The 13,277-nt window shown below is 40.0% G+C and overlaps 1 protein-coding gene across 1 annotated transcript in view; it reads right to left on the reverse strand.

Annotated features, from left to right (window-relative positions):
• Positions 1–13,277, reverse strand: part of UBE3C (ubiquitin protein ligase E3C) — a 168,930-nt gene that overhangs the window by 75,682 nt on the left and 79,971 nt on the right. Inside the window, exons 14-15 of the mRNA XM_007054110.4 lie at positions 6,189–6,293; positions 4,326–4,413 (exon numbers count right to left, since the gene is read on the reverse strand). Of these exons, the coding sequence (XP_007054172.1) occupies positions 4,326–4,413; positions 6,189–6,293 (193 nt within the window). The remainder of the gene's footprint in view (positions 1–4,325; positions 4,414–6,188; positions 6,294–13,277) is intronic.

The following is a 13,277-nucleotide window of genomic DNA, read 5'->3' on the forward strand; positions in this document are numbered from 1 at the left end:
TTCTACAGATGAGGAGAATTCCAGTCTGGCCTCTTGCGGGAGTAAGTCCTTAAACTTTGACATGGAGTCCCACATGTTGAAATCATATCTGCTCAGGAGCGCCTGCTGGTTAGCGATCCTGAGCTGCACCCCCCCACAGTTGAGTAGACCTTTCTACCAAAAAGGTCCAGCTTTTTTGAGTCCTTTGCTTTGAAAGTTGCCCCTTGCAAACTCTGTCGTTCCCATTCATTGGCCACAGCAACCACCAGGGATCCCGGGTAGGGGAGGATGCATATACAAGAACTCATACCCATGAGCTACTACAAAGTACTTTGTTTCAGTCCTCATGGCTGTACGGGAAAGAAGCAGCGATTTGCCACAGGGTCCATGATGGCCTTTTTATTGGGTCCATAATGGCCTCCTTGAGAGATAATGCAACTCTTGACCAGCCCATTGTGGTCAGGATGTTGACCAAAGTATGGGAGGAGTCCTCTACCACCTCCACCTGTATGCCCAAATTTTCAGATACTCTTTTAAACGGCTCCTGGTGCATCTTAAGACATCATCAGAAAGCGATGCGCCCATCCCCAACACAGCTTCATCAGGAGAGGAGAAGGAGGCGGCCAGCATCAGCTGAAGGCGCTCCTCATCTTCCACACTGGATGGGTCCTGGGGTACCAGCTCCTGGTACTTGGCACCAGACTCTGTACCAGAGTTTGGATCAGGGACTGCCATTGAGTAGGAATGCCTTGACTGATGTCTCTGCATGGAGAGAAAACGGTCCATGAGTTCCAAAATGGCCACTGCATAGGCACCAGCCAGGGAGCCAAGTACTCAAAGGCAACACCTGGCTTGGGTCCACCACTGGGTAGGGCCGACAGAAGGTGTGCTGGGGTTGACTTCTGGCACAGGAGGAATACATCTAACTCCAATGACGAGGAATCTCTGCCCTGCGACCACACCAAAGTGGATCCCACAGGTGCTGGCTATCAGTGCCAAGGAGGGGAGGACCAGGACAGGGCCATCATGGCCGGCTTCCCTTTAAATGGCACCGTGGGTCTTGGTACTGAACAGTAACTGATGGCCACATGCTCCCTTCTGTCCGCTGGCACCGACCCTTGTACCGCTGGTCAGGGCAGCACCAATGGTAACAAAAGCTGGCTGCAGTGAAAGCCTCCGGAGTGGATGGCATTGAAATAGTGCTGGCACCATGCTGACCCTCCAGTGCTGACAGATTGTCCGGTACTGGACTTAACAGTGCCTGCGTCAGGGCCAGAGTCAATGGCACTGACTGTTGGGATGCCAGAACCAGGGAGTGGCCTGACCTAGGTCGCACTCTGCATTGGTCTCCATGCCTAGCTGTCCTCGGGGTTGGGGAACATCCCCTCTTGCCCAGCAGCTTCTTTCTCTTCTTGCTCAGCATCAGCAACAGCAAATGGTGCGGAGACTCCTGGAGGATGGCAGGAGTGCTCCCCACAGATGCCTCCGTGCCAAGTCCAACCAGCACGGCTCCGAGGAAAGTCACGGCAGTGCCTCCATCAACAAGGACTTCAGCCTAGCTTCCCAGTACTTTTTGGTATGGGGTTTGATATCTCTGCAAATTTTGCAGCGATCCCCTAGGTGAGCTTTCCCCAAATACTTCAGGCAACAGGAGTGCGGGTTACTCAGGGGCTTAGCCTTGTTGCAACAAAGCTTGGAGCCTGACGACCGAGGCATGGCTCAGTACTGGGAGCAGAGGAAACTCCGCTAATCTGAAGAGAATAACTAACAGCTAACAACTAACAAAATAGGAACGACAATCTCTGAAAATTATATATAAACAGCAATACAGTCCACAGAGAACTTGCAAGAGCAAGAGGAAGTTCCAGAGACAGTCACAAGCAGTAAGAAGGAACTGAGGGGACTTGGGGTCAGCTGGCCCCTTTATACCAGTGCTATGAGCGTGCGGCACCAGGAGGCACCAGAGCCGACCAACGGACACCACTGAAGGAAAAGTTTCTGGCAACTGTGCTTGGGGTGTGCACATACCTACATTGGAATGGCCATGTGCAATGACTAAAAGAAGAAGGAACATTTGGTGACGATCCTATGGTTGAAGTGCTAGAGAGAGCCAACAAGCAGGGCCAGTACCAAAGACAGAGGGATTTGTGGTTAGAGGAAAGGCCTGTCGAGAGGCAAGAGAAAAGGCTCAGGCTGGCTGCAGGACAGAGGACTGAGTTTTAGCATGGGATCAAGTGCCTGCTTCATAGATACTGGAACAGGAATGGCAGCTAAGATAGGACAGAGCTCAGCAGAAAAAGCTGTCTGAGTGACTCATATCACTAACGACTGCAAGAGCAGCAGCTCCTGCTGCATAACACACACTACAATCTAAATCCTGGTGTGGTACCCATGCTATGGTCCAGAAGCAGCTGAGAAGCCTCAATGGCTGGGTGGTCCAGGCAATTAGGCCCCATGAGTGGCTGGGCAGGGCAACCTTGCCCATGCAGCCCTCCATATTGACCCCCTTCCATTGTGGATGCCTCCAACTCCCTCCCACAGTTCCACATGCACAGCAAAGGGGGAAAGAAGGAAAAGGAGAACAGGTGGCCAGCGGACATGACACAGTAGGGGGTTTGCGTCTTATACTTGGTTTCACTGTTCACACTTCAGAGTGGTAGCCGTATTAGTCTGTATCAGCAAAAAGAACGAGGAGTACTTGTGGCACCTTAGAGACTAACAAATTTATTTGAGCATAAGCTTTCATGGGCTAAAACCCACTTCATCGGATGCATGCAGTGGAAAATACAGAAGGAAGATATATATACACACACGCACACACACACACACACACACACACAGAGAACATGAAAAAATGGGTGTTGCCATACCAACTATAACTAGAGTAATCAGTTAAGGTGAGCTATTATCAGCAGGAGAAAAAAAAACCTTTTGTAGTGATAATCAGGATGGCCCACTTCCAACAGTTGACAAGAAGGTGTGAGTAACAGCAAGGGGAAAAAATAAGCATGGGGAAATAGTTTTACTTTGTGTAATAACCCATCCACTCCCAGTCTTGGCCAACTTGAGCTTCTGCTTCGAAGGTTTACCCACTCTGAAGCACTTCAAACATCCTTTTGTTGGATTTACAAGAGTTTCCCTGGGGGTGGGAGGCCCTCGAGGAGTTGGAGGTGCCCCCCCACCTTTCTCAGGACCCAGGTTAACACCTGGAGGCATATCTGGCACTTCCTGTACAACATGGATGACTCTTGAGGCAGACAACTAAACAAAAATGACAGTCTGTATTCCACAGTGTTACACTGAGGTCATACCTCCCTCCCACAGAATTTCCCAAACCCAGAACTGCAGAGATGTGATTCTTATTCCCTCTGAGGGCATTATGTGTTGTGCACCCTTTCTCCCACTTTCCCTAGCTACATGAACTTGGGAAAGAAAGAAATCCCAAGGGTCTGAGAAATTCAAGCTGGCAGGAGCAGACACAAGCAGCAGCCTCAGCAGGTTCTGCAGCAGGAACTAATGGACACTCATGGTATCATTAGAGTGCTTTCCACAGTTTTTACTCTGTATATTCTCTCTTTTGTGCTGACAGGCTGAAGTGAGGAGACTGCGATGCAGGGAGGAAGAAGCTAACAGCCATTCTACACTTCCCCTGCTCTGTCCTCCTCTCGTGCCCAATCTTCCCAACTTCCCTCAAGTTTAAGGACCCTATCTTCCATTCCTTTCTCAAATATTCACTTAAGCAAAATTATATCCTAAAAGAAGTGGAGTGAAGATACACAGGTTTGAAAAGCAGCTGATTATGCAGTGAAGTTTCTCCCTCACATTTACATATTATGGCAAATAAAGCTCATTTGTTATATTTATATATTAATGGGTAGCTTTTTAAAACATGAATTTTCCATCATAGAAAATAAGAGTACAATGAGATGCTTTTATATATTATACAACAGTCCAATTTTATATGTATTATATTTATATTATGTACACACACACACACCAAGCCTAATCATTTCTTCACCCTATCATCGATATAAGTAGGAATGGCAGCAGAAGGCTTAAGGGAAGCTGCTTCTTCCAATCAGGAAGAAATATTACAATTATATGTATTTAAAAAAAATATGAAACTAACTCTACATCACAGTCAGTCGCATTTTAAATAAATGAGGGTACTGAGAACAAATTACAACTTAGAGACTACATTGCTATTAGGAACCATTATGGTTAGCATGAACTATTCAACTGAATTTTGAAAACCTACATTTCCTTGGTATAACCACCACCTATGAGAGACAAATTGAGATTGCTCTAGTTCTTAAGGCAGAAGTGATGTGGACACAGTATCTTACCATCCAAAGTAGACTGCAGTGGTCCTATTCTTCCCATCCTTCTGACTCTCCAAACATGTCTGGCTGATGGCACATAAAGCTGTGTAACCTAGTAAATTAATAAACCTTGTAGTTAAACATTTCCTATTAAAGATGCAAATAAAAACATGCTTAAATAGTACGCTGATGAGTCCAAGCAGTTGTGTTGGAAAATCTAAATTGTTATTAAAATTATATTCAGCTAAAACTAGAGTGAATGCAATGTTAAGATAGAAAAATCAAGAACTCAAAAATCAGAACATGATGGGGGAAAGGTAAGCCTTAACTCTGCCTCATCATGGTTATGACTTAAAGTATGGTTGTAAATCACTGGTGAAATACAATATACAGTATAATTCACACTACCAATTACTGTATATCACATACAGTAAATTACAGTACTTAACACACATTCTTCAGTTATAGTTTGTTTTTTTAAGTGTCAAATGAAAACTCATTCCTTTCAGCATTTCTGTGAAATATCCAGGCACAAAATCTTAAATAAATAAATAAATAAATGAAATGAAATGAAATGAAATAAAATAAAATAAATAAAAAGCAAGCAAGCAAGCAAGCATGCAAGAAGAACTGGACCATTCCAGAAATTTAGATTATCTCAAACTTTGGGAAGTTTCAAGTGTGTAGATCACATAAAATAAACAGAATTTTTTATTGTGCACGAGCAACACTACCAGCTGCTAAGAGTTATACAGTGAAAACTGCTGGATCAGTCTACTTCAAATTTGGCTTGTTTCTTAGATCTAAGCCTTCAACTGTTCCAGTTATGCTTGAGCAAATTTTTGACTGGTATATTAGTATTCCATCTCTAACACACATACTCACACTCTTCAGAAACAACAGGCATGATTTTGCTTTAACTTTAAAGGAAATAAAGTCTCTCTCTTTTCACACAACAAACAGTCAACCTGTGGAACTCCTTGCCAGAGGATGTTGTAGAGGGCAAGACTATAACAGGATTCAAAAAAGAACAAGAAAAGTTCATGGAGTATATGTCCATCAATGACTATTAGCCAGGATGGGCAGGGATGGTGTCCCTAGCCTCTGTTTGCCAGAAGCTGGGAATGGGCAACAGGGGATGGATCACTTGATGATTGCCTGTTCTGTTCATTCGCTCTGGGGCACGTGGCACCGTCCACTGCTGGAAGAGAGGATACTGGGCTAAATGGACCTTTGGTCTGACCCAGTATGGCCATTCTTATGTTCTCCTCTAGGGTGAGACCATAAGAACATTTTTATTTCAAAAGCAAAGCTTGACTGCTTCCACTACAATTCAGAGAAATCCTCTTTCAGTGAAGTAATTCTTGCCATAATGTATATTCCTTATAGTGAGAAGAGGCTCACTATGACCCAAATTGTAATTTGCCCATTCTAATGTATCGAGACAATTTGGGACTTGCATTCTCCTTTCACTATAAATAGAACATTACTACATCCAGGGTCACTGTAAGTAGGGTCCACTTTACAAATTGGTAATACGACTATATGTAACATCTTCTGATTAGTTGCAAGACTAACGAGAGATGTTTCAGAGAACAGCAACATATGTCTAGATTTTAAACTAAGTTAATTCCTGTGCAGTATCGATGCCACACTCGAAAAGTAATTCTTGTACCTCATAACAAATATCTGACTATGTATTACAACATCATATTATTTAGTCTTGCACTAGCTGTTACTAGTGTACATACTGCAGGTCATTTCTTTCTTCCAAGAAAATCTGATTCCTTGTATTTGGAAGTTTAAATATATTTGATAAAATACAGACAAGATGGGGAAACTCAAGGTAAACATCTAAAATGTTGTGTGAAGAAACATTATTGTTACCTTATCTGCTTTAATGTTTTCTTGTTCTGACAGCCAGTGATTTGGTGGACAGAAATTTCTCCTTGTGTCTCTAGATTTCAACATTTTCACTAAATTAGTGATGACCTAGATGACAGAAACAGTTCTATTCAGTATGAACTGGTCACTAAATGAAACCAGGCAAAGGAAAGCAAATTTCAAAGCAAATTTCTAAAGAAGTCCTGTAATAGTGTGTCAGGTTAAATTATTTTTCCCCCTAAATAACACTACATTGTTCTTATTGCTAAATACTTTAGAAGACGTGATTAGCAATTGAGATCTGGCCATAAATCACCACCAGAATTAGTTTACTGAAAAGTGGTTCCCCTTCTGCAGATCACAGAATATCTCTAACGTATAAAAAAATTATATGCTAACTCAGGAAGGCTAAAAGTAATCACATCAGCACAAAATAATTTCCTTCTGTAAGATCATTTATTAAAAATAAGAGCTAATTTTAAGTATTTATATTGTGCTTATCAAGGTACCTGAGCACTTAGAATATATACAAAATGTATAAGATTTTTAAACATTTTTACATTAAGCATCATATCACCTGTCCCATATTCTAAGACTGAGTATACATCTCAGGCTGACAGCTCCAATTTTAGATTAGAAAAATTGTTTTTTTAAGAACATTCCCCATTTCTTCTTCTCCCACCCTGCCCCGCACCAAACACATTTTTCATAGACACCAGATATTGACCTAATATAAAAAAAAAATCAATTATATTTAGTCTTGAAATTGTATAACTCCAATCTTCTCACCAAAATATTTTATATATTCATACATATTTATTTAAAATTGCTTAATTTTTGTCAAAAGAGGTAAGGCCATTTCAATATCAGATGGTCCAAGAGGATAAGAGTAAAGGTAAACACAAAAATCAACATTTCAATATATTTATATAACAAAACAAGGAAGCTGGGGAAAACACTTATCCTGGGCACTAGGCACCTCTGACAATTTAAAAAATATAAAGGACACATCAGCAGCTCCCCCAAACCAGAAAATAACCAGTCAGAAATATCAAGTCAAACAGTACCTTTACAATACCCTACTGCACCCACAAATATCACCCCGATCACATGCCTCCTACTCCCAAATCTGGGTACAAATATTTGAAATGACTTAGTAACCCTACCCAAATATATGTAATAAACAAATGGAAGGATGCGTTATACTTTTACAGAAGAACTAGCCTAAAGCAAGTTACCAAAGCTACCACAAGTAGGAATACACTTTGCCACTTAAAATTATAGCACTTGAAAAACAAGTAGAAGAAATGCACAGACAGTGCTTTCAAGGTATTTCTTGCTGAAACACAGTCTTCATGGGCAGGTGTCAAAAGCAACAAAGAACTTAATGGACCTTCCAAAGAGCTTTGTCTCTAGATACTAAACAAAGGACCTTTTAATATCCAGTTTGTAAAGAAAGGTCCTGCAGGTTGGAATAAGTCTGAAAGAAAATGCTATTAGGAGAATTGTTTGATTACACAGGAATTCTTTATCATCTTGCCCTTGTAAAATTCAATGCAGGCTAGATGAGTCATTAAAGTTCTGAGATTCCATTAGCCGCCCCCACCCCCCCGGTTACAAAATCTAGAAAGAAATCTTCCATGTGAAGTAAAAGGATGTGTTAATAAAAAAATTTAAAAGAAGCTTAAAGAAGACTGCATTAAATTAGCTGGGACTGGAGTTACCCCAACAAAATGTATTGGATTCTTTAAAATGAAAAGCACAATAAACAAAAAAGATTCCTTTGAATTTGTTTATATTTTTTAAAAAAATACATAAAAATGGGAGTTTCCTTCTAATAATGTACCAGACGCAAGTATCAGTGTAAATTAAACGTCAGGAAATGAAGTTTTTGACTCTACTGTTTTAGAATAGCCAACTCAGAACTTAGTACAATATAATCAACTACTTAAGTGTTTGAAAAACTCCTGTTTTTGATTCCACAGAAAGGCTTAGAATTCTAAATGCATCAAATCATATTTTGACAGATATTTCTATTTCAATGTTCATATAATAAGAAGAGAGGCATTCTCCTGAAAGAGGTCAGATGGTTCCATGTGTAAGATCTTGCCACTTCTAAGGCCCCAGTTATGCTCACGCTTAACTTTACTGTGAGTAATCCCATTCATTTAAATTGAAACTACTTACATGCTTATCGTTAAGCACACCTGCATTTGCAGGATTAGGACTTAAATGTCAGTATTAAATATTGCATACATGTGCTTTCCATCAACATTGATGGAGGTGGAACATGGAACACATACAAAACAAGTAAGAGAAATCCAGAACATAGTTCATAGAGAAGACTATATATACCCTATTTTCTTAGCTACGGCATTAGGAACCATTAATCTTTTCCCATCTTTTATATAATTCAGAAAAATGAAAGGAAAAGCAAATAAATATTTTCTCAATAATCACAATCACAGAATTACACGACTAGAAGGGACCTTAAGAAGTCTTCTAGTCCCGTTCCCTCCACTGAAGGTGGGACTAAGTATTATCTAGACCAGTGGCTCTCAACCTTTCCAGACTATGTACCCTTTCAGGACTCTGATTTGTCTTGCGTACCCCCAAGTTTCACCTTACTTAAAAACTATTTGCTTTACAAAATCATACCTAAAAATACAAGTGTCACAACACACTATTACTGAAATATTGCTTCTTTTCTCCTTTTTTGCCATATAATTATAAAATAAATCAACTGGAATATATATTGTACTTTCATTTCAGTTTATAGTATATAGAGCAGTATAAACAAGTCATTGTCTGTAAGAAATTTTAGTTTGTTCTGACTTCGCTAGTGCTTTTTATGTAGCCTGTTGTAAAACTAGGCAAATATCTAGATGAGTTGATGTACCCCCTGGAAGACCTCTTCGTACACCCAGGGGTGCGCGTATGCCTGGTTGAGAACCACTGATCTAGACCATCCCTGACAGGTGTTTGTCTAATCTGCTCTTAAAAATCTTCAATGATGGAGATTCCACAACCCCCCTAGGCAATTTATTCTAGTGCTTAACTATCCTGACAGTTAGAAAGTTTTTCCTAATACTTAACCTAAATTGCTCTTGCTTGAAAACTTATGTCCGCCCTCAGTCTTCTCTTCTCCAGACTAAACAAACCCAATTTTTTCAATCTTCCCTCATAGGTCATGTTTTCTAGACCTTTAATCGTCATCGTTCCTCTCTGGACTCTCTTCAATTCATCCACATCTTTCCCGAAATTTGGTGCCCAGACTGGACACAATACTCCAGTTGAGGGCTAATCATCGTGGAGTAGAGCAGAAGAATTATTTCTCATGTGTTGCTTACAACACTCCTCCTAATACATCCCAGAATGATGTTTCTTTTTTTGGCAACAGTGTTACACTGTTGACTCATATTTAGCTTGTGATCCACTATGACCCACAGATCCCTTTCCACAGTACTCCTTCCCACTTTTTGCATTTGTCCTTATAGAATTTCATCCTATTTACTTCATCCTATTTACTTCAGACCATTTCTCCAGTTTGTCCAGATCATTTTGAATTTTTATCCTATACTCCAAAGCACTTGCAACCCCTCCCATTTTGGTATTATCTGCAAACTTTATTAGTGTACTCTCTGGGACAGTATCTAAATCACTGATGAAGATATTGAACAGAACTGAACCCAGAACTGATCCCTGAGGGACCCCCCCTTGATATGCCCTTCCAGTTTGACTGTGAACCACTGATGATTACTCTCTGGGAACAGTTTTCCAATCAGTTATGCACCCTCAGGATAGTAGCTCCATCTAGGCTGTATTTCGTAGTTTGTTTATGAGAAGGTCCTGTGAGACAGTATCAAAAGCCTTACTGCAGTTAAGATATACCACACCTACCGCTTCCCCCCTATCCACAAGGCTTGTTACCTTGTCAAAGAAAGCTATTAGGTTGGTTTGACAGGATTTGTTCTTGACAAATCGATGCTGATTGTTACTTATCACCTTACTATCTTCCAGGTGTTTGCAAACTGATAGAGCAAATAATTAAGCAATTATCTTTCTGCATACAGAAGTTAAGCTGACTGGTCGAATTCCTGGGATTCTCCTTATTCCCCTTTTTATAGATTGGTACTATATTTGCTCTTTTCCAATGCTCTGGAATCTCTCCTGTCTTCCACTACTTTCTGAAGATAATAACTAATGGCTCAGATATCTCCTCAGTCAGTTCCTTGAGTATTTTAAGATTTGGTTACACTCATGTAGCGCAAGAGTCTATTATTTGATAAGCTATTCCAATTTCTAACTTCAGCATTTTACTATTTTTTTTTTTTTTGAGAAACATACTGCTCATTTTTCTTTACTGTAAATCAGTGCAAACCAAGTGTCAAGGCTGGACGGTCTCCTTTGGAAAAGACCTAGTGCCAGAAACTGAAATCCTGCCAAAACAAGGTGAATTTCAGCCTTGACTGTAAAATTTTATCAATAAATTAGTCATGTGTTTGAAAAGTAAACAAATGCTGTTTTGTTATTAACCACATTTCTAATCAGAACTAGAGACTAAGATATCTTTAAGATTTACATTTATAATTCACTTAATAGACAAAACACAAACTGCTGAGAACAGTATGGGTAAACTGAAAAGTAAATAAGTTCAGATAATTTTTCTGGAGTCTAGTAGCTGTCTAGAAAAGAGTAATTTTTTGAGTACTGTATACACAACTATTATCTTGTATGAGAAGACAAGAATTCAATAGTTGCTTGAAAGAAAACAAAATGTTAACACAATTTTATCATAACTGCAAGTGAAGGAGAATGATTAAATAAGATAAACTAAAAGGCACAAATAGAGGAAGACATGATATAAACCACATACATAAAAATGTCCAACATGCTGTCATTCCCAGTAAAATAGAAGTACTGGCGTCTCAATTTGTGACCTTTAAATTGAAAGTTATTTGGTAATTTAAAGACAAGTAATTAAATTAAATTGTGCAAACATATATTAGAGCAATCTGCACAAATTATAAATTCAGTGATGCATTAGGACTGTATTCAATGCAATCAAAACATTATCAGTTACTCTCACTGCTACTAATGCTCATAATGCTCATGCTCATAAGTGAAATGTGTTGTAAAATCAGGCAGAATGGGCTGGATAGAGGCTATCATAGACTTGTAGAATGAATAAGCATTCCTTAATTAGCCCATCAGGTTAAGTGCAAGCATTAATGGGCCTTTCCTAAAGTCTAGCATGACATCTTTCTCCAAACATGGCCAAGAAGAAAGTTCCATTAGCAATATTAATACAAGCTTAGTTGATCATTTTCATTCAATTAACTTCTTTCAATTAAATAGATAGCTTGACAAAAGCAGTGATAAAAGACCTGAAGGGACAGCTGATGACTCGAACTGAACATTAGTGTGCGAGAGGTCACCAGTATTAAACGGACTGTAAATCTAGCATTCAATTTGGAAAATGCATTTCTTCTGCTCCCACTCCTTTAATGAGCAATTTTAGCTGACTAGATGTGTTTGCTGCAGAAATTTCATGGCAAGTCAAGTACTCTTCCTCCCCCCCTCAATGGTTATATTCTTAGGTTTTTTCCTGCCAACATTCTCAGCTTTCCGTAATTCATACCTTTGGTTTCCCTGGGTAAAACGGGGTAGGAAGGTATTGGTAGTTATTTAAGAATAACATACATTTAGGGTATGTCTACAGTGCAATGAAGCACATGCGGCACAGCTGCAGATGGCCCGGGTCAACTGACTTGGTCTTGTGGGAATTGGGGCTGTGCAGCTAAAAACTGTAGTGTAGACATTCAGGCTCTGGATGGAGCCTGGGCTCTGAGACTCTCCCCGTTGGGAGGGTCCAAACCAAGCCTGAACACCTACACTGCAATTTTTAGCCACATAGCATGAGCCCCACAAACCCAAGTCAATTGACCTGGGCTCTGAGACTCAGTGCTACGGGTTGTTTATTGCAGTATAGACGTACTCTAAGTCTACTTCACTGGACTGATTCACTACTGCATTACAGCAGTTGTCCACCACTGGTCTTGATGTAGTTGTGAAATTGGTGTAACAGCAGTGAATATCAATCTCACAAGTCTGCAGGTCAGCACGGCATTTAGTCATAGAATCATAGGACTGGAAGGGACCTTGAGAGGTCTTCTAGTCTAGTCCCCTGCATTCATGGCAGGACTAATTATTATCTAGACCACTCCCTGACAGGTGTGTGTCTAACATGCTCTTAAAAATCTCCAATGATGGAGATTCCATGACCTCCCTAGGCAATTTATTCCAGTGCTTAACCACTCTGACAGTCACGAAGTTTTTCCTAATGTCTAACCTAAACTGCCCTTGCTGCAATTTAAGACCATCGTTTCTTGTCCTATCCACAGTGGCTATGAAGAACAATTTTTCTTCCTCCTCCTTGTAACAACCTTTTATGTACTTGAAAATTGTTATGTCCCCTCTCAGTTCTCTCTTCTGCAGTCTAAACAAACACAATTCTTTCCATCTTCCCTCATGCAGTCATTTCCTATTGTGTACGTGTGCAAACTCTAGTTGAGGCCTAATCAGCACGGAGTAGAGCTGAAGAATTACTTCTTGTATCTTGCTTACAACACTCCTGTTAATACGTCTCAGAATGATGTGTGCTTTTTTGCAACAATGTTACATTGTTGACTCATATTTAGCTTGTGATCCACTATGACCCCTAGATCCCTTTCTGCAGTACTTCCTACGCAGTCATTTCCCATTTTGTATCTGTGCAAACTGATTGTTCCTTCCTAACACTTAACATTAAGCATGTGAGCAGATCCACTGCTGTTAATGGAACTTCTCACAAGCTTAAATTAGTCATGTCTTGCTGAATTGGGCCTCAATTAATACTCATATTCTATACTAACTCCCGCATAAGTCAATTAAAATATGAAACGAACTCAAGTCATGTCAAAGAAAAAAAGCTAAAATTATTTAATTTACAGTCACCAAAATGACATTGCTATTCTGTGTACTCTTAAATGCAGAATTCACATTAAAGCAAATGTTATTTCCAAATTCCACATTTCCTGAAGATAACCTCTG

The sequence above is a fragment of the Chelonia mydas genome, chromosome 2, assembly GCF_015237465.2.
Source record: "Chelonia mydas isolate rCheMyd1 chromosome 2, rCheMyd1.pri.v2, whole genome shotgun sequence".
Classification (NCBI taxonomy): domain Eukaryota; kingdom Metazoa; phylum Chordata; order Testudines; family Cheloniidae; genus Chelonia; species Chelonia mydas.